The 25,010-nt window shown below is 45.5% G+C and overlaps 1 protein-coding gene and 1 non-coding gene across 2 annotated transcripts in view; both read left to right on the top strand.

Moving 5' to 3' along the window:
- RYR3 (ryanodine receptor 3) overlaps positions 1–25,010 on the top strand; it is a 499,145-nt gene that overhangs the window by 460,039 nt on the left and 14,096 nt on the right. The window contains exons 78-93 of the mRNA XM_031453356.2: positions 753–852; positions 1,003–1,082; positions 2,477–2,553; positions 5,076–5,149; positions 5,405–5,422; positions 5,838–5,918; positions 6,394–6,482; positions 7,414–7,542; positions 10,651–10,755; positions 12,527–12,608; positions 13,267–14,597; positions 16,451–16,509; positions 17,724–17,895; positions 19,008–19,094; positions 21,010–21,210; positions 24,322–24,452. Of these exons, the coding sequence (XP_031309216.1) occupies positions 753–852; positions 1,003–1,082; positions 2,477–2,553; positions 5,076–5,149; positions 5,405–5,422; positions 5,838–5,918; positions 6,394–6,482; positions 7,414–7,542; positions 10,651–10,755; positions 12,527–12,608; positions 13,267–14,597; positions 16,451–16,509; positions 17,724–17,895; positions 19,008–19,094; positions 21,010–21,210; positions 24,322–24,452 (2,816 nt within the window). The remainder of the gene's footprint in view (positions 1–752; positions 853–1,002; positions 1,083–2,476; positions 2,554–5,075; positions 5,150–5,404; positions 5,423–5,837; positions 5,919–6,393; positions 6,483–7,413; positions 7,543–10,650; positions 10,756–12,526; positions 12,609–13,266; positions 14,598–16,450; positions 16,510–17,723; positions 17,896–19,007; positions 19,095–21,009; positions 21,211–24,321; positions 24,453–25,010) is intronic.
- TRNAA-UGC (transfer RNA alanine (anticodon UGC)) lies at positions 22,778–22,850 on the top strand. The gene has a single exon. It is a non-coding gene; the product is annotated as a tRNA-Ala (tRNA).

The following is a 25,010-nucleotide window of genomic DNA, read 5'->3' on the forward strand; positions in this document are numbered from 1 at the left end:
AGCCAGCCAGTCAGCCGGCGGCCACGCAGCTTTGTTCTCCCAGGAGACCTCCTACATCTTTCGAACAGGGGCCACAGAAGGGCAAATTCAAATGTTTCAAAGGGAAAATTCAAAGCAGTGGAGACACTGGATGGCTTTTGCACTGTTATTCTGTAAATGTATTTAATAACAATCACGATTTTGTGGCAGTGCCGGTCCCTGCATCTCTCAAGATAATACTATATTCATTTACTCATGCTGTTTTATAGACGAAGTATCCAACAGTAGAAGTACATGAATGTAATTACAGTTCTGGGAAGCCTTGACATTCTAGTATCTCCTATCTTGTGGAGTCTCAGTTATGTGTGGTCTGAGCATTCCGGTTAAGTAGGGGGTTCCTACACTCAGGCAGATAGACCCCCTGCTGACCCCTCAGCGGGTTTTCCTGTATGACTGAACATTGAAAACAAACACATTTTAATCTGGGGTCACTTCCTGTAATTATAGCATCACAAGAGAATGGACCATGTTACCTGTCAGTACAAAAAGTAGAAAATTTAGCATCAAAATGTGAGTGAATTATGGGTAGACAGTTTTGGAAAGCCGGGCGGCATCTAAAAATAAACGAGAGGTCGGCTTTGTTGGAAATCTTGCGTGTTGCCTTCTGAGGCAAGTAGAGATAATCTCTCAACTCACTTGATCAGGATGAATCCCCTGAGGGTGAACAAATCTTTTACCCTCCCTTTTTTTTTTTTTTTTTTTTTTTATTCCAGGAGAAAGAAACGGAAAAGCAGAAAACCCTCTATCAGCAGGCTCGGCTGCACGAGCGTGGAGCCGCAGAGATGGTCCTTCAGATGATCAGCGCCAGCAAAGGTGATTCCCGGGATGCCTGCACGGGCCCCCTGCAGCTCCCACGGAGATGTCACACTGTGACGTGAAGCCATTATTTATACGGATAAAGCCCAGTCGGCGTGATTGACCCTCTGTTTCCTTGGTGATTCAGTTGACTCTTCACCACGGCAGGTGAGATGAGCCCCATGGTGGTTGAGACGCTGAAGCTGGGGATCGCCATCCTGAATGGGGGCAACGCCAGCGTGCAGCAGGTAATGGGGACTCCCCGGACAGGGTGCGGACCTCCCGCACTGTTCCACTTGACAGCTGTCACACTACCGGGAAGAGATACTGACTTGCTGCCGAGGTGTCCGCCCAGAATCACCTTGACTGGCGTTTGTCCTTAGTGGCCAGTCGTATCTGAGTAGCTGGGAACAGGGAGGGTTTACTGAGGGTTCAAAAAGAAAGGCATTTCCTTCTTTTCATCATTAGCTGATGTCTTTTCTATAGAAATATGCTCTAGAGGAAGTTTTCTAAGCCTTAAGTTTTTATTTCTACTTACTAGCTGTCTTACTGTGAGCAAGGAGCCTGATCAGTTGAGTTGAGGTTCATAACCAACCCCACACACCTGTTGTGTTCATTCATATATTTATTCATTTATTTAACAGCTGTTTAGTGATTGCTGACTATGCAGTAGGGCCAAGCTCTGTTCTAGGGGTGAGGGTGTAGCAGGGAATAATGCAACTAAAAACCCCTGCATTAAATGAGACAATACCCAGAGACATACAGTGGAGTGCCTGGCACCTGGAATGCATTCAGCAATCAGATTTGGAACTGGCTACAGAAGACAGAAATGAACTGTCTCCTGAGAACTCCAGGCTCTGGCTAAAAATGAAAGCATCTGTGTGCACAGGAAAATGAAATTTCAGAGACTCTTGGCTTTCTCGAGGGTTATATCCCAGAGCCTCTGAGAATCCCCACAGTCAGAACTACCATTATTGCATGTAATTTTTCCCAGCCTTTAATTTATCCCAAACAAATTTCTCATTAAGAGCTACCATTTTCAAAGATACACACTTTCTGTTCTCTTCCATCACCAGCCCATCAGTTGACTTTCTTACGGAGCCTTTACAAAAAAAACTTTTTTTTTATTATGTCAGACGAAATTCCTGGCTTCCCAGTAACGAAGAACAGAGGAAGCTAAGTCTCACTGTGAAAGAGATACTGAGCTCTCAGCTAGGCTCATTTACTAGCTAAGCTACTTGCTCCGGTGCATTAAACACCTTGCATGAGCTGTTCAGATTACACCTCAGCAACTGTAGACATGACTGGGTCACAGTCCCAGCACCTGTTCCTAAAAAGAAGAGACTTCAGACTGCAAATCTGTGAATGTCAAAGATCTACTATACTTTCAATACCAGTGACCCTTCATAAAATAGATCATCTGCCCTAAGAGATTCTGGTGCCATAAGTAGAGGTGGGGCTGAGCACGTGGAAGACTTAGTCCACAGGTGGAGAGTCGTGATGCTTACCCAGGGTTACAGACCACTGCCCTGGGTCTGACTTGGTGTGCGTGCCTGGCTGGGACCTGCCATCTGTCCGTCACAGTCAGTACTCGTGCCATAGTTTTCATTGTTTTTCCTTTTTAAATGTGTCTCCCTTGCAGAAAATGCTAGATTACCTAAAGGAGAAGAAGGATGCTGGGTTCTTTCAAAGCCTTTCTGGTCTTATGCAGTCTTGCAGGTAAATACAGGGAAACCACCCATTGCATTTTTTCTTTTAACCTCTTTACTATTCAGGGGTAGGGGGATGGGGTGGGGATGGCCACAAAATAAACTAGCTTATCTTGGAATTACTGAGAAAGGAGTACCTACTTTGGAAAGCTAAGAGGATGGAGCACTGTTCCTCCAGCCTTCGACATTACCTTCGAATAGCATTCAGAGTAGAAAATGTAATCTACACACACATCCCTACGCCTGTTTGTTGCTTTAATTGCCCTTACCTCCTTTTTTGTTATCCTGTTTTCTTTGGAGCTGAGTGTTTTTCTTAAACATATACACTCAAAAAAGTCAAACCAGAAAATAATGGAAAAAAGGAGGAAGCCCTAAGGAAAACTCAAGGCTGTGTGCTCACTAGACCCACTAGGCACTTTGTTAATCACTATCCTTAACAATTCGTTGAGCCTGAATAGGTATTTAGTGGGTACATATTTTGACACATCCTTTTTGACAAAGGTACATCCTGACATGGGAACATTTTGACATTGTCTGAAAAACAAAGCATTAAACTTTCCACGTACATTACCCGGTGGTGTAAGCCTCCCCTCGCGGCTGAGCCCCTGACACGTGAACAATAGGTAACCAGAAGTCATGAGGTTACCATACTTGCTTATTTCAGAAACAAGCCACCCATCTTTCTAAGAAAAGTGTCAGCTTATTCTCCAAGATTCACATGTATTTTGAATAGTCTGCAGCTCATTCTGAAAGCAGTCAAAGCTATAATTATCTAGCTCATTTGCCTCCAATTAATAATTCTTAAAATTGGAACATTGGTCCATTTGAAAACATGGAGGATGGACGTTCCTTTTTGGTGGACTTCGTAATATTGCAAGCCATATTTAATCGGGTAAATATTGTACCCTGGGGTCGCAGGGAGCTTATTTGAGCTGAAATGCAGTCCCTCTTTCTCAGCTCCATTTTTTCCCGCACCGACAACCGATTCGTTTTATTACCTCTCTCAAGAAAAGACAATGTAACGTTGCCAGACCCGACTCACTGAGGATCAAATTGTACACGTTGACTCAAAGATGGCAGAAATTAAAGCAGTTCCAGGTTGCTCATGCAATTCTCAGTTAAGCTCGTGAGAGTTCTCTTGGTAGTCTGTAGTCCTTAATATCGCTAAACTCATTTATAATGATGGCTTAGAGGGGCAGGTGACATACCTGTAGAGGCCAACTGAGTTCTAACAGGAATTTTAAGATATTTGAGTGGCTTTTTGTTAATTATAAAAATAGTATGTATTTGTAAGATAATGAAGCATTAAGGAAATTAAACCATTTGAAATGGGTGTTTCGGGGTGGGGTAAGGGCCAGAAATGTCTGCCGTACAGATTGTCTCCTGAATCAGAAGTGATGCTTCAAAGCAGCTGTGTCCAAATGTCCTGTTTCCATATTCTTTGACAGCAAAACCAAAATCAAAGGAGAGTTTTGTGTTACTGAGCAGACCCTTTTTACAGAATCTGGGAAAACCCAACAATAAGAATAGGCAATAGGAATTTTTACTTTCTCTTTAAGATTTATCTAAATTGCAGAACATATGTGACTCCCTAAAGAGGGAGAGGGGGTGCTGGATTTTTCCCTGGAGTCTTTCCAATCCAACAGCCACTTCCTTTGCCTGATGGTGAAGGGAAGAGGAGGTTTTGCAGAATCTTACTGGACTCAGCCATACACTTCCCTAAGATCTATATTCTTGTGAGATTCTGTGTTCTTATGTTCTTATGTTCATATTGGGGAAGGAGTAAGACTCTATTAGAGAAATGCAGTGAGCCCCAGTTGGAGAGTTATCATTATTAGCCTCATGATTGATTTGTAGTTGTACTAGGGGTTCCTGGCTAAGTAGGATCTGGTGGTGGATGTGACTGGGAAGATTGAGGAAGGTGAGGACAAATATGAAAGCCAGCTTGTCACAGGTTCAGGAACATTAGGGATACCATTGCCCCTTGAAAGCTTAATCTTGGCTACTGTTAGCTCCTGAATGGTGCAATAAAAGGGTGTGGCCCTTCAAAATCTGATCGTTTGCAACTCTGTCGATTAGTCTTCATCCTAAGCACTCAAAGCCACAATTCCTTGTGATTCTCAGAGAAAGTAGGTAAACATGGGAGATGAACATTAATTAGCCAGTGGAGTTTAAAGTGAACTTGCCCTTGAGAAATCTTAGAAATAGATGATTCCTTCTTTATTTGGAAAGCCTTTCTAAATCTTCCTCCAGGAGGAAGGACTCAAACTGGACCAACAGTGACAGTCGCCATAAATGTTTCTGACCCCTGTCCTTGCGTGTGGCGAGGACTGTGAGCTCGAGGCATCCTTGGACAACACTGCTTGTCACAAACCCGGGGACTCATAGGCTCTCAGCCACGCTGTAATGCGTTAGTGCATTTATGATAATACAAGGGCAGGACATTCTTAGTTGATGGGTATATTGACATTTAGAAATCCGTTTTCCCAGTGTGCGTAGCCCTGAACCTTGTTTTCTTTCATCTGTTACAAGTGTCCTCGATTTGAATGCATTTGAGAGGCAGAATAAAGCTGAAGGCCTGGGGATGGTTACTGAGGAAGGAACACGTAAGTAACTCAGGAGGGTGAAGGCTGCTCTCTTCCCGATTAAAATCCTAGTTAACTATTTCCAGGTAGAGCCCCTGCTCGCTGCTACTTAATCCACAAGGACTTGCTAAGTTTCAGCAAGATGTTTCCACCCTTAGATTTGATAGAGCGCACCCAGGTTGATGTGTTCCCAGAGCCAGCCGTAGCTAAAGACAGTCTCTCTTGATGTGTGTGGTTTTCTTACTGTGTCTTCTTCTGTTTTTCTCCGATCACCAGTCATTGTTCGTGAGCGTGGTAAGTTTGAGTTTCTGGCCTGAGTTCCTAGCCTGCGTGTGAGTCCTAAGGGATCTTATTTAATTGCCTCAGCACAGACGCATCTTAGGCTTGGTGCTTGCATGTTTGAGTTTAACTCAGTAGTTTGCTGTTTAATTAAAGAAGTGTCTTCCACCTTCCAAAGCATGGGTTATGGACTGTAAACCATTACTGCCATCAGCCTCCTCATTTTCCTTACAAATGCACCCTGGGGCCAACAACGTTAGCTTTGTGGGGCATCGCCTCAGTCTTAGTTTGACTGGGTTTATCATCATTCATCCAAAGTCTCCTTTCCACACCCTCTTGGCACAGCTCTTTGGCATTTTGTCATGTGTATTGGAAGGGGTTCTATGTTGAGAAGCCAAATGGATGCTCACCAGTATTCTGTGTTTTCAAGGTGAAAAAGTACTGCAGAATGACGAGTTTACACGCGATCTCTTTAGATTCCTGCAGCTACTTTGTGAAGGACATAACAGTGGTAAGTGGAACAGATTGATTTGTCAAGGGAAAACAGCATTCAGGTGCAAAATTATGATTCATTTCCGGTTGCCACATTGAATACAACCAGTTGCTAACTCAAGGACAGCAGTTAATGCATTCTTCAATGAGAAACCCTGTGTAAAATGACCTTTAACGTCATGGCTAATGCTATTTAGTACCACTCAGGCTAAGCTACTTCCAGCATCTTCAGTCTTTGAATCTAAACACCAACTCCTTTGGTCAAGTCCCTCAGGGTTCATTAAGTCCAGGTTCTGGTGTCACTGGGATGGGAGGGTTCCAGGCAGAGGGAACTCTGTCCTGCAGAATCCGCCAGGACCCACACAGTGTGCCCTTGTAAGGCTTTCGGCATGGTGTGTCTCTTCTGAGCTTAGCCAAGAAGGCATGGCCTTCCCCCCCAACCTGCCCCTCAGGCATGACACGGATGGGCTCTGACCCAACCCTGGTATTCTCAGACTTCCAGAACTTTCTGCGGACGCAGATGGGCAACACCACCACCGTGAACGTCATCATCAGCACCGTGGACTACCTTCTGCGCCTGCAGGTGAGCGGGCGTTGGATGCTGGCACGCCTCACGTACACGTCCAGAAACTAAAGACAGTTACACAGAGTCAGGGACAGCCGGGGAGACAGTCCAGCCCCAGTAAGGGAAGTATTGTAATCTGTGTCCCCACACTTACGCAAAGTCACACACTTAAATGTGCCTTTGAAGACTGAAGGAGGGGGAGTGGTTAAATACCGAATCCTCTATCATGAACTGCTGATTTACTTTAGGTTTGCCAGTGTAAACTTAGCCACAGTGCTCCAGAGCTATGAAATGGAACAGATGGTCACTAGGAAAAAGAGGACAGAAGGTGCTGGGAATAAGATGAGTTTACAAGTTATGTTGAGAAGTCACATGGCTTGTTTGCAGAAAAATCCAAATAATAAGAAAATCTATGTATACAAGCATATGAAAGGATTCTCTTTTCTCTTTGCTGATTCCTCAGCCTGGTTCTGCCACTTACCCGTTCATGACCTGGAGCAATCAACTGAACCTTCCTATGTTCCAACATTCTCATCTGTAGAATGGGTAGTACTGTTTCATAGGGTGTAGTCAAGATGGAGAGGTGTGTTTTTGTAACGTGCTCAGCGCAACGCCTGGCACTTACAGGGTTGGCTGTGATGTTGCTTCTGCTGTTACGGTTATTTGGATGATAATTATTATCTTTAATGTACATTTTCATTACGAATAAATCGTCCTATAATATGGTCACCTGGTTCCAGCTGAACGCTGTCCTCTCCCCTATCTGTTGCTTCCTGAGGGGGGAAATATCTGTACTTAAAAGACGCCAGGGCTCAGATAGCTCTGTGCTGCTTCACAGAGTCACAGAGGCCACAGAGATGTAGGATTCTCCGGTCCTCTTCCCGCGCATTGGGTTTAGCTCCACTGACTGATAGGTGAGAAATACTAAACTCTACTTGTTTGTTCTTAGGAATCAATCAGTGATTTCTACTGGTATTACTCAGGGAAGGACATCATTGATGAATCCGGACAGCACAATTTTTCTAAAGCTTTGGCGGTCACCAAGCAGATTTTCAATTCGCTTACAGAATACATCCAGGTATGTACTATTGAGTGTATGCTTGAAAACACAGACGATAGTTTTAACATTCACGTAGTCCAGATTCTCTGCAGAATATCTGGCTGCACAGGTCGACCATGTATCCAGCTTGAGCACTGACAGTATTTCTTCTCTGTAAATAGGAACCAATAGTACCTACACTCTGAGAAGCTGTAGTTTACGGACCCCACTGTGACCTGTACGTCGCCCTCACACTTTATTTGCATTTATCTAGTCACATGTTGTTTTCCCACCTAGACTGAGATCTCTTTGCAGATGGAACATTTCTTGTTCGTTTTAAAATTTTCTAATCTAGTATGTGCCATGTGTCAGGGGTGTTCAGTAAGCAGGGAGAGTGGAGTGGAGGAGAATTGATGGAGAGAATGAAGGAATAAGGGGACAAGTGATGTCATCTTGAGTCTTGTGATTAAAAAGAAAAGTCATGAGATCCTACTAACTGGTCAGAAATTAACTCTGTAGAAAAGGTAACTTCAGAAGCACATAAACTAAGTGCAGTGACTGTCAGATCAACAGGTACGTTTCAGGTTGGATGTCTCCATCTTGCAGCAGTCTTTGTTCAAAGCATCTCCTGTTCATTGTGTGCAGTGGTCCAGCTGTTATGAAAAGAAGTAGAAGCAGGATGTCCTCACGCATAATTTGCTGTGAAATCAGTAGCCATTATCACAGTCCTCTGTGATGTAATGTAAGATTTTTTTAAGATCCATATGATAAGCCAACTGGCACAGTCAGATCATATTTGCTTAGTAAAATTAACACCAGTGGGGAGGGTATAGCTCAGTGGTGGAGCGTGTGTTTAGCATGCACAAGGTCCTGGGTTCAATCCCCAGTACCTCCATATAAATAAATAAATAAATAGATAGATAGATAGATAGATAGATAGATTAATTAATTAATTAAAAATTAAAAAATAAACAACAGACTAAGACTATCAGTTTGAAAAGAAAGACTCCAAGGAAGAGGTCAATTCATGCTGTACTCAAGGATTGTAAGAACCTGGGGAGATAAACCTAGGAACGGGTGACTGATGTGAAGTTTCACACAATGTGAAATACCTCTGAAGATCGTTGACCAGATCGGACAAGCATCCGATTTGCTCTCTGCAGAATCCATCCTAATCTCCAGAATTTTCCATGGAGAATTTAACCCAAAAGTAATAGAAAAGCTTGTTTTGGGTAAATGTGAATTTCTTTCAACAATCGGTTTTGTTTCAAAAAAGAATCTAGAGGCTTCTAGGGATCAGACACCACAGGTCCATGAACAGTGATTTTTTTAAAGAGGCTCACGTGATGTAGGGATGGAGGCACTGTTTCTCCTGCTCACCTCTTCCCTGGAAATTGTGTCAAGCATTTTCTAGAACTTTAGATAGTGTCAGTGTTCCTTTTGGAAACTTTATTGAAGCATGGTTTGCAGATTGATTAAAGGGTAGAAAAATATAGAAAAAATGATAAGGAAGAGTTAAGGATAAGAAATGTAGGCAGAATGTGACAGAAGCCTCAAATGTAAAAACATATAAAAAAATATTTGAAACAATTTCACTGAAGGGGTGGGGAACAAGGTGCTGACCTAAGAAACTTTGGAAATGAGTAGAGTCTGTAAGACCAAAGGCAAAAGGAACTAGACATAAGCACTTTGGTTGCTGACGCTTTTCCCTTGGGGATTTGTGTGAAAAATTCTGAAACCATTATATGCATATAGTAAAAGTGAGCCAGGGTTCTCGCTGTTGGAGCGGGAGGTTACAGATGAGCAAGGAGAGGAGACTCGACGACCCCTGTGGGACAGCGTTGGAGACATCCGTGTGCTAAACTCGTGTTCAGCTTAACATAGACACAGATGGTTACCTATGGAAATATGTATAGATATGCGTATACACGTGGGTTAGTATAACACATGTACATCTGCTGCTCTGTCAGCCACGAGGGCTTAAAAAAATGACACCCCAGTAGCAACAAGTGCATGTAGTGCCCAGATCTTGGTTTCTCATACCATTCTCCATTGAAAGAAGCAGAGCTCCTTAGAGAAATGGCTGATCCTAGAACTGGGACAGGAGACAAGCATGACAAGCCTGGAGAACCCTACAGTGCAAGGAAGTGATGGGGGTCTGTCAGAGAGATACAGGAGCCAACTGAAAGGTGGCCAAAACTGGAAAAAGTAGAGCTACAAAATAAAGTAGTATTGGACTATAACTCAAAGCATAAAATGAATATGTGGAGTCCCTATGGATGCAAATAAATGAAGCATAGACAAGTCTCCATGCAGAAGAGTTCCAAATAATTTGTTTTGAAAAAGAAAAGAAACGTTGGTTCAATAATGATCTTCAAAAATAGGAAAGATTATTGACATGGGGAACCCAAACTGGTCATCGAGTCATCCCTCTCTGTTTGGCTTTCAGAAAAGGTAGATATGGTGTACCTGATGTTGGGGTGATAAGAAGATCCTGAAAGTAGTTGAACATTAGGAATATAATTCAGGTTTTGTTTTTTTTTTTCACTTGAGTAGATAGCCGTGTGGTCATCACATTTAAGGTGTAGCTTTGTCTGAAAACAATGGGTGCACGAGGGCCCGGTTTTATAAGTGTGCTCTGTGGAACCCTGGAGGTCCTCAGAACCCCTCTTAGGCCACGGTGCGGGTTAGAGTTAGCAGGAGTACCGTCCAGTCCTGTTTCAACCAGAGCGTTTCACTCTTCAGTACTGTTCTTGAGTGTAAGATTTTATTTGAAGGAGTCATTCTGAAGCTAAAAGAAAATTTCTGAAAATTACTGCACTGTGAAATTCTTAGTGGTTCTTCCTAGACATAGAAGGTGGGGGTCAGGGTGCAGGGTGGGAGGGAATAGCTCAGTGGTAGAGCGCATGCTTAGCATTCACGAGGTCCTGGGTTCAATCCCCAGTACCTCCGTTTAAAAATAATAAAATAAATAAATAAATAAATAGTGCGGTTCCATTTAGGAAGAAACAGAAGAATCTTATGAAGAGGGGTGGGAGGGGAAGATATTGAGCTACAAAACATGTAACTTTTGGAAACAGCTCTCTTCACGTATAAGCAGATGTCAGATGATGCTTAAGTGAAATAAGAATGTCCCCCTGTCCACAGGGCCCCTGCATTGGGAACCAGCAGAGCCTGGCCCACAGCAGGCTGTGGGACGCGGTGGTCGGCTTCCTCCACGTGTTTGCTAACATGCAGATGAAACTCTCTCAGGTACTGTGGCCTGTTCCCCGCTCCCCGATGTGTCACTGGTGTAAAATGCTGAGTTAAATCCCCGCCCCTTGGTGTCCCCATTGTGGATGTGACTGCTTGACCAAGTGCCTGGAAAGGCCATGCACAATAGGTCTCATTTTTAAATGGATTTTTAAACTTAAACTCATTTTTAAACCTGTCTCAATGGGAGACAGGAATGAACGCCTCTGGGGGGGTCCCAGACAGGCTTTTGCATGGATGCAGCTTCCTCCCTCGTGTCCCACCAACCTACCCTTTTCATAATTGCCTCAACACTTGCTTTTTATGGTGCTAGTCCCTTCATTTGCTTCCTTGTCACCGTTTTGCAGTTTACGGACATGACCTACCTCCCTGTGTGATCTGTCAGATACCTGCACGTCTCTGTAACTCACACGTCCCTTCCCTCGCACCCTGGCTTCCCCTCCTCCCCATCTCTGCCTTTCCTTCTCACTCCCCATCTCTCTGGCAAGATGAATGAGAATCGCTCAGAGCATATGTTTTGAATAAATCCATGCAGCGTATGTAGTAGTCGATCGCCTCTCTCCATGGCAACACACGAGGGAGAACTTCAGGATGTGTTTCAGGCTGATTAGAGTAACATTTGCAGCATTCATTTAAATGATGTGTATCTAAAATTTTCAAGGCTGTCACATCTGCCTCTCTCTTCTGGAATGTGCTGTTTAACCCTTTCATTTTTCCCCTTTTGACTCTGGCCTTATGGGAGGAGAGCGTTCTCGGGGGTGCTGCTCATTTGGCAGCAATCCGTCCGCTGCGACGTCAGCCCCGTGGGGCAGTGCAGCGTTGAGTCTCCGGAGACAGGATTCTGACCCTGCCACCTCCTCACTGGTGTCTTCCAGGAAGTCACCTCCCCTTTCTGGTTTTTGCTTTCATTGTCTATGAAACATTGGGAGTTAGAATAGATGACCCCTGGGGTCTCTTCTAACTCTGACATTCTGCACTTCTGTGATATTTTGTGGGTAGCTATGACAGACTCTAAAGAGGGGAGAAAAGTCCCTCTGAAATTTGAAGGGCTGGCCAAACAAACCATGTCTTTGTGAGAGACCGTCTGTGAAAGAGAGGGTTTTTTAAATCTCACCCAGGATGCGTTCTTTTTTCAATCTCAACCCTCAGATTCCCCACCTCCAGTCTTCCAAGGATCGTTTCCCTTCTGTGACGTAGCTATAAAGCGCAGAGCTAACTCGGCAATGCCCTGTCTGCAGTGCCGAAATTAAAACCAAACAGACTAGTATCAAAACCATCCAGAGGAATAGCCTTGATTATATAACATTCTAAGGGACCAGTGGCACCAAGATCACCACCAACTAGAATCAGGAGAACTGAAATTAATCCAGAAAGAAAGGAGAACCCACTCGGTGATTATAACCTTGATAATTTAAGCTCACTGGTAATTCTTCAGCATGAAAAATGGCCACATAAGCTAGTAGAGATACCTAACTGCTCTTCGGTGGATTGGGTTGTTCAGTAGTTTTGGACAACTGGTCTATCTGCCACATTGTACTGATAAAAGGAAAACTGAGAAGGAACTCTGCTGGATGAGCCCTACTTACAGTGAGCCACCCGCTGCTACAGAGCATCGGATGATAAGACGTCTGCATTCACATGAGAAGGGAGCTCATTCTGGAGTTGGATGCAGCCTTCACCTCGCCTTCCCAGAGCAGGCTCTCCTTGCTCACTGCCCTGCCCTTTGCCGAGGGATCAGATAGCTCAGGGGTATCTCCTGTTTCTGTTCTAGGATTCCAGTCAGATCGAGCTGCTGAAGGAACTCTTGGATCTCCTTCAGGACATGGTGGTGATGCTTCTGTCCCTCCTGGAAGGTTGGGCTGTTTGGTATAACTAGGCATTCACACAACCGTAATTAGTCCCAGCACTAACCGTACTAATCACGCAGATTATCCTCCTGGCAGGTCACTGATGCCATATGACGTTGGTTAGAAAGCCAAATTTGCAGAAACAAAACAAAATGAGTGAGGGGCACGTGGTCTGATGGACAAAGCCTGAAACAGACTCATTTTATATCAATAGGAAAGCCAGAATGAACTGGGGAAAACCTCCAAGCTTTGCTCTTCCCTATCCTCTCCCTCTCCCCATTGCTTTTCAGGACATCTGGCTGCTGCCAGTGTGTATGCCAGCCATCTAGTTGGGCACCCTCCTAGGTCTAAGGGGATGAGAGGGACACCACTTACCCCTATGTGTCCCAGATAATCTGATGAGGAAAGCACTTCCCAGGCCACAGGCCGGATAAAAGGCTCTGATACGGCCACCTCCTCCTTCCCTATGTTTCCGTCCCCCTTGGCTCCTAGTGGTGTAGTCTTTATGGCTTGCTGCTCCCTCCTACCCATTTCCAAATCATCTCGGTCAGAAACGAGCTGACCAATTTGGCCTGTAAGTCTTCGAAAAATATCTGCCTGACCAGTTACGAGATGACTTGGGTTTATTTATGTATCTGTATGTCTTTCTGAACCTGCCTCACAGGGAATGTGGTAAATGGAACTATTGGCAAGCAGATGGTTGACACCCTGGTAGAGTCCTCTGCCAATGTAGAAATGATCTTGAAATTCTTTGACATGTTCTTGAAACTTAAAGACTTAACCAGCTCAGACACTTTCAAAGAATATGACCCTGATGGTAAAGGGATCATCTCTAAAAAGGAATTCCAGAAGGCCATGGAAGGGCAAAAACAGTACACGCAGTCGGAGATTGACTTTCTCCTCTCGTGCGCAGAAGCTGATGAGAATGACATGTTTAATTACATTGATTTTGTGGACCGGTTCCATGAGCCGGCCAAGGACATAGGGTTTAACGTGGCAGTGTTGTTGACAAACCTCTCAGAGCATATGCCGAATGATTCTCGCCTTAAGTGTCTATTGGAACCAGCAGAAAGTGTACTAAACTACTTCGAACCATACCTCGGACGCATTGAGATCATGGGTGGGGCCAAGAAAATTGAACGTGTTTACTTTGAGATCAGCGAGTCCAGTCGAACTCAGTGGGAGAAGCCCCAGGTGAAGGAGTCGAAGCGACAGTTCATCTTTGACGTCGTCAATGAAGGCGGAGAGCAGGAGAAGATGGAACTGTTCGTGAACTTCTGTGAGGATACCATCTTTGAGATGCAGTTAGCATCTCAGATCTCTGAGTCGGACTCAGCTGACCGGCCGGAAGAGGAGGAGGAGGACGAGGAAGACGCTCCTTATACGTTGGAGATGGAGGGTGAAGAGGAGGACGACAAGTCTTTCGAATGTGCCTCTGCATTTGCCGTGGCCTGTGCCTCGGTGAGGAGGAACGTGGCCAACTTTCTGAGGAGGGCCACCCTGAAGAACCTCAGGAAGCAGTACAGGAAGGTGAAGAAGATGAGCCTCAAGGAGCTGGTGAAGGTGTTCTTCTCTTTCTTCTGGATGTTGATCATGGGGTTCTTCCAGTTGGTCTTCGCCATCTTGGGAGGAATCTTTCAGATCCTCTGGAGCACAGTGTTTGGAGGGGGCCTCGTGGAAGGGGCCAAGAACATCCGAGTCACCAAGATCCTGGGTGACATGCCTGACCCGACCCAGTTTGGTATCCACGATGATGCTCTGGAGGCTGAGCGGGCAGAGGGGCCTGAGCTGGGCATCACCACGGAACTCATACACTTCGTCAAGGGGGAGAAGGGCAATGCGGATGTTATGTCGGATCTCTTTGGATTCCACCCTAAGAAAGAAGGTGGCGTAAAGCATGGGCCCGAAGTGGGTTTGGGTGACCTCTCTGAGATTATTGGCAAGGATGAGCCCCCTACGTTAGAGAGTACTATACGGAGGAAAAGGAAAGCACAGGTAAGCATGATTTGTTTCTGTCATCTTTCTTTATCCCGAGAAAGAGGCTTGCCACTCTACTTACCACCGGTACTGACACCAGTTCCCTAGGAGCCAGCGTTGTATTAGACACCAGCTCTTCTGTGGTCACCTGGATCTGATCATTCTAGCCCTGCCATGTCTGGAGAGACGCGACCTAGATGGCTGTCTCAATCTCTAATTGCTGAGTGGTTTTCCAGTGTACACTGTAGAGTTCAAACAGGATGATCTATGACCCTCAACTTGTTTGCACACCTTTATTAGGTTGGTTTCATGGCGCACAGGTTCATTTAGTAACTGAAAGCATGTAAGATATACATAAAGGAGACCTTTCTGGTAAGAGTACTTCTACAGTGTCCTAAAAGGTCCAGATGTTATCCTATGATTTAGCGCGGTGCCCAGTGAGTTTTATCATGTGTGGGACCTCTTCATCCTCGAGATGCACCCACTATCCATTTTGGACTGCAAGTCTGTCAACTAGATTAATTGAATAGCTAGCAGTCACTCCAAGCCCCTTGGCCACGGAAAGTTCTGGGAGTTGCAGCATCCAACTCTCAGCATCATCCTAGCAGGAAAGAGAGTATGGAGAAAAGCGTGAAGAGCTCAGAGCCCAAAGACAGCCTTTATTCAGTTTTTACATTAATGTTCATTGAATAGTTAATACGCACTTGCCACTGTTTTAGACTCTGGGAATACAGTTGTGAATGAGAAATGCATTGTTCCTGCAGTTCAGTGGGAAAGATAGACATTGGACAAGTCAGTACAGGCGTGAAGAACACAGGAAGGAGGACTGTCAGGGGCTATGGAAATGTGTAGGAGAGGAGTCCCATCTGGTCTGGAGCATCGGAGAAGGAAGCATCAGAGTCATCAGCAATCTGACAACATTAATTTATTTACCCTGTCTTGCTCCCTGATGTAACCCAGGGCCTAGAACAATTTGACACATAACAGGGACTCATTCCAGGCTGTATTCCTATGACATAGAAATACATTGGTTAACAAGAGAGACATTTTTGCTTTAATGGAAATTCTAGTGGAAGAAGGCATCAGATAAATAATTCCCATGTGGCACATGCAGAAATAAATCAACAAGGTTGTGTTACAGAGTGAACGTGGGCCCTACTGTAAGTAGGGTGCTCAAGTAGCATCTGAGAAGGTGACATCTGATCCTGGTCCTAAAGAATGGCAGGCACATCAGAAGCCGGGGCAGTCATAGTCCAGGCAGGCGATAGGGCTTGTGCCAACGTCCTGGTGCAGGGAAGGATTTGGAGTGTCCCAGCAAAGGCATGATGGTCTGGGTTTTTGTGTTGGAAATGAGCCAAATGATGCAAGATGAGGATGGAGAGACAGGCTGTGGTCAAATAGACCTTACAGGCCTTGGCAAGGAGTTTGAATTTTACTCTAAGTGTAATAGTCATCAGAGGGACTGGGGTGGTGGAAGAGAATTGGAGACAGGGCGGGAGTACTGTCTGTGAGAGGAACGGGTTCTGGACTGGACCTGGGATGATTTGTGTTCCGTCTCTCCCTGACCCCATGAAGCGGTAGGACCACTGCCCCCGGGCTCTGACCATGCCGTGGCACAAGTTTTCTCTCTGGGTTGAGTAATAACAGGGCAGTTACATTTTCAAGCTTGAAGTCTTTGTCTTAGCATCTCTCCCCAGCAGCTTAATGCAGAGCAGGGCACTTCACGTTCTGTGGGCCTGAGAAAAGCAGACTCATAACAAGGGAAAGCCACTGGGACCTGTGACCAAGCAGAGGAGAATGGCCAACGATACGGCCCATCACCATGAACTCATTTAAGTGAGGAAAGCTTGACTGACTGTTCTTTTATCTAGGCAGCAGAGAGGAAAACAGCTCATGAAGCAGAAGGAAGAGTGGAGTCTGAGAAGGCAGGGTAAGTTCTCGGTAGCATGGACAACTCCTCGCTGTGGTTGGTAGTTCTCCATAGCATCTCCTGTTCTGCTGCTGCGGTAAATAGAAAGTTTGTTTTCTCTTCATGCAAGAAACAGATATTATTCAAGCCCTGGATATGTTTCTTTTTACCCCAGCTGTGCAATCTACAGATTCTTACCATCCTGTTCACTTTATAATCCAAATAGTAGATCAGCGTATCACCAACTGCCCAAGCAGATTATCAAACACTCACACTTCACAACTTCATGTAACGGTGATTGATAATGGTGGTATCTAATAATTACTGAATACCTATTACATTCCAGGCCTTTTGCTAAACTTTTTAATACAGTATCTCATTTAATTCCTACTGCAAACTTAGAAGAATAGGTACTGTTGGTAATTCCCATGAAAGCTTGGAAAATAAAGGACAAGATTTTTGAAGGGGAAAAAAGTTGGTAAGCCAAATTTCCAAAGACTACAAACTGATGTTGCCAGAGAATAGGTTCTTGCCTCGTGAGGGAAAGAATTCAAGAGCAAGACACGGTACAGTAAAAGCAAGTTTATTTAGAGAGAGATACACTCCATAGACTGAGTGGGGTCTGTCACACTCAGAAGGGAGAGCGGCTTAGGAGATACACACTCCAGAGACGGCGAGGGCCGTCTCAGAAGGCAAGGAAGGGAGAGAGCGACCATGAGGTGCTGAGTTGTTAGTTTTCACGGGCTTGGTAATTTCATATGCTAATGTCGGAGAATTATTCCAATTACCTTGGGGCAGAGATTTCTAGGAATCGAGCCCTGGCCTCTTTCTGGCTATTAATGGTCAGCCCCAGAGCTGTCATGGCACCTGTGGGTGCACTGTGAGGCTCAGGTCTACTGGAAGTCGTGTCTGCTGCCATCTTGGTTCTAACCAGCTTGTCCTGTCCTCAGTTGCTGTGTTACTCCTTCAGTGGTTGTGTCCTGCCCCCCTTCCCTCCTGTCGCTTACGTATAACTGATGTTTACCTGTGATCATGACTCATCAAAGTGGACACCGCTCATTAAATACAAAGTTGACATCCCGGCACTTTTAAGTGATAAAGACCTGAGGTTCCCGCCCTCAGGGAATAATGCACCTCCCACCCCTGGCAGCCCAGATTTCTTCTCAGTTTAGTCTCCCTGCCGGGGCCAGCCTTCCCTCTGCCCTCCGTGCTGAATGGGTTTCTCGTTCCTGCAGCATAGAAGATGGGGAGAAAGAGGATGCAGCCAAGGAAGAAGAGCAGCCCGAGGCCCTCTGGGCGGACGTGACAAAGAGGAAGAAGCGACGGTGTGGCCAGAAAGCTGAGAAGCCCGAAGCCTTCATGGCCAATTTCTTTAAAGGGCTGGAAATCTATCAGACCAAGTTGCTGGTAAGCACTCCAGCCCTGGCCCCACTCGGGTGCAGGCGCTGGCCCGGGCAGACCTCACAGGAGTGGCCGCTGACTTTGTTCCACCATTTGGTTAGTTGTGCTTCCTCCTCTTTCTCATTCCTCTTCCTTCCCTCTTCTTGGGTACCTGCCTGTCCCTCCTGTGTTGGAGGGAAAGGGAAAGGGGCTGATCCGGGAGAACGGAGCGAGCGCTCCCGCCCCTCTGCCCCGCAGGGGTCCTCCCTGCCCGGCGCGCTCTCCAGGAGAGCTGGACCTTTACGTATGCTCAGTGAGGACTTGGTCGATCCCAGTCCAAAAGTTTAGAAGTAGCACAGTCATTTGGAGGCAGAAAGAACATTCCTGTGTTGTTGGATTCTCACACTAGTCTGCAAAAGCTTTGTTACTCCACACACCATCTGCCCTCAGCGCAGCTTGTAATAACCTTTCTCTGGCCAGTTGCCCTCAAAAGTGCAGTTGTTGATGGCCAGCTGGCCAGGACCACCCTCCCAGCACCATGGGCGGGAGCCCCTTCCACAGACAGAGTGAGAGCTTTCCCCAAGCCGCTACCATTCCAGTCCTCAAGTACTGGTTTTTCCGGAAAAGATGGCAGTGAGGATGAGAATGATCTCTGCTCCCTGCCAATAGAGGACAGAGACTTACAAGGGGACAAAGACCTTAGGTCACAGTCTGATTCCAGCCAGGGTGGGAGCTGCAGGGGTCTTTTGTGGGCCTAGATCATTCATAATTTCCAAATCAACTGCTTCCTGTGGAGTACACACACACACACACACACACATGCGTGCGCGCGCGCACAGGTGCGCAAACACGCGCACGCACGCACGCACCTTCACAGCGGCACTTGAGACCTGTGTTGGGGTCATGTTTAGGCGTTTGGTTCCCTGAGGTTTAAACCAGAGCAGGGCTCCATTATAAGCAATTTAAAGAAAAATCAACATTTCTTATCCCCCACAAATAAATCATAAGAAGGCCAGGATTCTCCTAGAAGAGGACTAGCCCTGTGTCCGTTCTAATGAGAAAAGACCTTGTGTGTGAGAGAGGGGCGGTCCCTCTCCCTCCCAGAGCTCTTCCACTTCTGCCTGTCCTTTTCGTTTCAGCACTACCTGGCCAGGAATTTCTACAACCTGAGGTTCCTTGCTCTGTTTGTAGCCTTCGCTATCAACTTCATCCTGCTCTTTTACAAGGTGATACTTCATTCAGGGGCTTTTTGCTAAATATATACTTTTTTTTTTAAAGTTCTGTAAGTTATGCTCTTAATGAGACACTGACTTCCAAAAAGGATGCTGTCTTTAGCAGTGGGAAGAATGGAGAGACTTCAGGGGAAGCCAGTCAGGGCACCATGTCAATAGCTTGTTCTAGTGATTACTTAATAAATTCTTCAGATGCTTGTTGGTGCAAGATCCTGTAATAGGAGCTATGAGGTATCTCCAACTGAATATTAAATACAGTTCTCTCCCTGAGGAGTACAGTAACAGAGAGCCATGATCCGTAGCCCTATGTTAGAGCCATGATGAAGGAAGAATTCATAGGAGCTGGTTTCTGGAGATGGAAGAGAGGGTTCATCAAGATGATGAAGGTTTTCAACATTGCCAAGTGGGCCTTGTACACTATAGACACATAATAAATGTTAGTAGAATGAATTAATGAATGTAGGTCCTGGATTTTTTTATATCAATTAGACAATTTTTACTAAATGAGGAAACTACATTTTAAATGTGCTTTAAAATGAAATGGAATTCAAAAAAAGACATATGCCTTTGAAAGAACTTTGCACTGTGCTGAAAGTCAGATCTCTCGTAGTAACACAGTACGCCAATCCTTAAAATTTAAATTAACACAATTCTGTTTAACATTTTCAAAGATGATATTAAGGTGAAGAATTCTATGTCTGTAGTAGCACCTGTAGAAGGGCATTATAAATATGTCCATCCTTATGAAGCTTACAAATTTGACAGTGCCCAATAAAAGCTTTTAGAACCACATCCAAGTGTCACATCCAAAGAATCACATATCCGTGTCCCATGAGATCACCTTGTGAAACCTTTATGTTGACTTTTCTACTCCTGCCATTTATTAATACTAACCATTTTTTAAAGAGAGAACAGCAAAAGAAATGTTGGAATAAACCCTTGATCATGTAGAGAAATTATTGCTGCTGCAGTTCACTACAGACACGTCTCTGCAATATCACATGAAGTTTGATCATGAAAAATCAGCATACATTGTAAACTGACTATATGTCAATCAAAAATAACAATAAAAAAATCAGAATAAAAGTCTTCAGTGACATAAGCCTGACAATTGTATACAACGCTCCCATGGCAATATTCGATAGTTAAGCACCCAGTGCCCACCGTTGACAAATGCCCCACTGTAGGTCCTAGATTCTAGACATAGTCTTAACTGGCTGTTCTCTCTCATGCCTCTCTCCCTTCCTCTTTAAAACCACAAATCTAATTGTTATAAAACACGCTCTTATCCATGTCAACTTTCCACTTGATACACTAATGGCTTTCTGTTGCCCATAGTAGAAAAATGGAAGTCTGTAGAAGGGTGTGGTACAGCCAGGTTTTGAATATATGGAGGTTGAGGTGACTCAGACAGCAGCCGTGCTGGTGAGGATAGCCAGCAGGCAGTTGGACCTGCAGGATGACAGCCTCAGAGGTGCTGATTTGGGGGGTCACTGTGTAAGAATGGCAGGTGAAGCCTTGGTTGAAGAGCATCTAACAGAGAGTGGAAATGTGCGTGTGTGTGCGTGCACGCACGCACTTGTGCATGTGTGTGTCTTAGCCTCTTCCTGGGCCATAGCATGTCAGAGATTCCTTTCTGCTGTGTAGGGGCTATAAAATATGTAGTGAAACTTCCCTAACTTTAAAATTGGTAGAAACATAAAAATGTTTTCGAAAGAGTTGTCTCTGAAAAAATTTGTTTGCAATTATTGGAGATACTGGAGATTCCCAGGAATAAGTTACCTAAAACTTCATTCACTCAGCATTACTTGCTGTTTGCACAGCATATGCCAGCGATGTGAAATACGTGGGGGAGCCCCGTGGCGGAGGTCTCTCTGATGTTTCTAAGAGAGTGTGTGTCTTGGGCCAGGTCACCGAGGAACCTTTAGAAGAAGAGACAGAGGACATTGCAAACCTGTGGAATTCCTTTAATGATGAGGACGAGGAAGAAGCAATGGTGTTCTTTGTCCTGCAGGAGAGCACGGGGTATATGGCGCCAGCACTGCGGGCCCTGGCCGTCATCCACACCATCATCTCTTTGGTCTGCGTGGTGGGCTACTACTGCCTGAAGGTAAGTCGCTGGTGGCTCTGAATCTAACCTGACTCCTTGGGGAAGAAGCATCGTTTCTGAACCCAGCTGGCCCTTTGTTCTCTAAGGCTTTACTAAGAGGCTAAGGTTGGTGGAGCCGTGGCATGGGCATCACCTGGAGCTGGGTTAGAACTGCAGACCCTTGCCCCCCACCCAGGCCGTTCACAATGAATCTACAATGAACATGCCCCTGGGTGGTCTGCACTCACAGTGTCCCTGCTCCAGGAGTCTCACGTGAGGCACCTCTGTTTACATCTCATAGAATCCTAATCATCGGGCTAAGTCACACATGGAGCTGGTAATCACGGCTTCTTCTGATCTTTGAACTTATGTTAAAATGTTTATAAAAATGCTTTTCACCTTTCCAAAAGCATTAGGTTTGGGGGGAGGGTAATAACTCACCGGTAGAGCACATGCTTAGCATACACGAGGCCCTGGGTTCTGTCCTCAATACCTCCATTAAAAAAATGTTTAGGTTTTAACTATTAGAGATGAGTTACTTTCTCTGTTGCCTATTGCTGCATAACAAATCACCCCAAAATTCAGTGGCTTAAAATGAGCACCGTTTTCTCCCTCTGATTCTGTGTCTGACTGGGCGTGTTTCAGCTGTTCTTCTGCTCCAGGTGGACGTGGCCACGTCAGCCACCAGCTGGGAGCTCACATGGGCTAGACTGTCCCCTATGGCGCATGCCAGTGCCAGGCACGTTGGTGAGGAAACAGCTGGAAGGCTGGGCTCAGCTGGGGTAGTGGGGTCTCTCCCTCCGTGGAGACTCAGGGCCTCTCCCTTTCCACCTGGCGTCTCCATGTGCTCTCTCCAGCTCAGTAGCTGGACTTCTTGCAGGTGATGGCTTGGGTTTCCAAAAAGAGCACGAGAGGAAGCTGCTAGCCCTTCTTAAGGCTTAGGCTCAGAACTGGCAAGGTGCCGTTTCTACTACATTCCGTTGGTTAAAGCAGGTCATAGGGACAGCCCAGATTCATTGTTGCACAGAGGGTGAAGGGGGCCACGCCAGGGCATGAATACCAGGAGGCGTGGCTCACTGGGGCCGTCTTCAGAGCCTGTGACACTAATGGCCATCTTTGGTCATTCTGTTTTACATGTTCCAAGTCCACATCTGTTTCTACTACACCACAATTTTTTTTCCCATCACATTTTTTTTTTTTTTTTTTTACTTCTCTTAAGTAGGAAGTTTCCTTGGCTCTACACCAAGCCATTTTCTCCCTGGAAGAAGTCCAGGAAATCTTCTCCTATCCTTGAGGCCCTCACTTCCCCAGCGGGCTGCAGGATCACATAGGAAGCCCAGCTGCCCCACTGGAGAGAGCGCGTGCCCTAAACCACACTGAGGGCGCCACTGTAACAATGAAAGCACAGATTCTGGAGCCAGGATCACAATTCTGCCACTTAACCTCACCATTCCTCCATTTCCTCTCTGTTCTTTTTTTAAAAAGGGTATTATAATAATAACACTAACTGCTAAAGTTGCTGAGAGGATTCCATGAATTAACATGTGTAAAAGTAGTCAGAACCAGAGTAGCAAACGCTGGGGGATGGGGAGGGTGTAGCTCAGTGGTAGAGCACATGCTTTGCATGCACGAGGTCCTGGGTTCAATCCCCAGTCCCTCCATTAAAAAAAAAAAACAAACAACAGAATAGTGAACACTAGAGCGTGTTAGCTACTACTCCTTAGGTCACCATCCAAGCTTAGCTTGTCGGCTGGGGTGCAGATGTATGGGTGACCTAGGGGGAGAAAGAAACGCTAGCTAGGAAATAAAAATGTGGAAGTTCTGCTTACAAGGGTACACAGACTCATAAAAGATTGAAGGGAATGCTTCAGATCCCAGCCATCAGTGCTGATCCAAAGCTGGGTATTATTACTGCTCTTCAGAGCCACCTGCACCCAGCAGACATCAGAGCGTCTTTCTCTGCTTCCCCTCCCACATCATCCCCGAACCAACAGCAGTCACTGATTCCACCCAGTGTGCAATGCCCATTGTTAGCCTTCACCACCTTTCTGTCATGATTCTTTTATGTCCTCAGTGTTGTTTAAAAAAAAAAAAAAAGGTAGGCAGTAACTCTTTACAAATCATTATCTAAATTTTGTCTTTGTGTCCTGAAAATAAAGGAGCAGTGTGGGGTGCATGGCTGTCATGAGCTTGGAGAAGGACTCACTGGAAAAAACAGTTTGGAGTCCAAGGTCTCAGGGTTGTTGCCAAGTAACCAGTAGCTTCCCAGCTGGGTGTGAAGCCCTGGCTCTGTGTGAATTAAGCTTTTCTGGCTAGTCTGCCATCTCATTGCCTGATATTCCCATAGGATCCTCTGATCTCATTTAACTCTGTCCCTTATTTGAAGTGTGTGTGTCTGGTGAGGGTTGGGGCAAGTGGATTATTTCCCCAACATCTTCTGTGTACATTCTCCTTTTGTGGTAGGTCTTTATAGCCATGCCATCATATCTAGGCTAGAATCAAAGTTACAACTTTGATTACAAATAAGAGAATGGGGAGTGATGGGAGGGAACAAGCAAGTGTGCCTGGCAGGAGCTCTTCTCAGAAGGAATCTCAGGAAGAAAATTTCCAATAGCAAAAGACTATATACAGAGCCCAGTGAATCCTCATTCTAACTATTAAACCATATTTCATTAACCAGACTTCAGAGACATGAGATGAATAAGATCCTAGCTGTTGGAGGGGGCTGGAATTTTTCATCATATTCCTGCAGCTGTCCAATCTATTCTAGACTAATTTATTGTCCTTTCTAAGTCGTGGTTTACCTCCAGCCGAGTTTTAGGAGTTCAAATTCATTTGGCCCCGCAGTTCTAAATACGGCCTTCTCACCAAGATGGAGCAAGTCGAGTTTGTGTTACCGTCAGCTGTTTAAAGGATGACCCAAGTCCGATCAGCTTTGGAGAGGGAGGTGTGTTAGCCGCAGGAGGGAGAAGTGACTTAGTTAGCTGTGGACCTACAGCTACGCACCCTAAGAATCCCACTACGAAGAGGTTGCTGCCCTAAAGTTGGAAGGCCAGTTGGCAAGGTGTGCATGAGAGAGGGTGTTCTAATTAGAAAGCCTTCTTGAAGTGACTGGTGTCTTCCCACTCCCAGGTCCCTCTGGTGGTCTTCAAAAGAGAAAAAGAAATTGCCAGGAAGCTGGAGTTTGATGGCCTGTATATCACCGAACAGCCTTCTGAAGATGACATCAAGGGGCAGTGGGATCGCCTGGTGATCAACACCCCGTAAGTGCCCCTCCCCCCGGCCCCAACCCAAAAAGGAGTCTCTGCCATAAAGAGAATCACATCTTCTTCACCAGCCCCGGAAACTCATGAATAGAAACCTTCCTTGGTTTCTGGGACTTGTTTTCTTGCTGCCTTTTCAATCAAGTAGCCTGTTGTGCCTCTGACAGTCGTACGTATCTCTCAGAGGGGGACAGAGGATGTTCTCAGGAAGTGCCGAGCAATTTAATTAAGACCAGATGGTCCAGCACAATATTACTTAATCCAGTTTTCCATGTTCGAGTCACACAGTGTTTCTCTGGCCCAAGGGATCAAGCTGAGCAGCTTCTCCAGAGTCCCCAGATGTCACAGCACCGTCTCTGAAGCCTTGTCCTAAAACAAAGAGCTTGGTTTGAACTTCTCCTAATACCATTTCATAGGCAGTTCCATGAGCAGTTAAAACAGGACCAGCTGGGTGGGGATGTTAAGACCTGCAGGGCTACGCCTGCCTTCTTGGTCGGCATGAGTATTATTACCAACGTGGTGGGACAGAGCATTGACTCTGGAGGCAGAGAGGTGGAT

This window comes from Camelus dromedarius, chromosome 5 (assembly GCF_036321535.1).
Source record: "Camelus dromedarius isolate mCamDro1 chromosome 5, mCamDro1.pat, whole genome shotgun sequence".
Lineage (NCBI taxonomy): Eukaryota > Metazoa > Chordata > Mammalia > Artiodactyla > Camelidae > Camelus > Camelus dromedarius.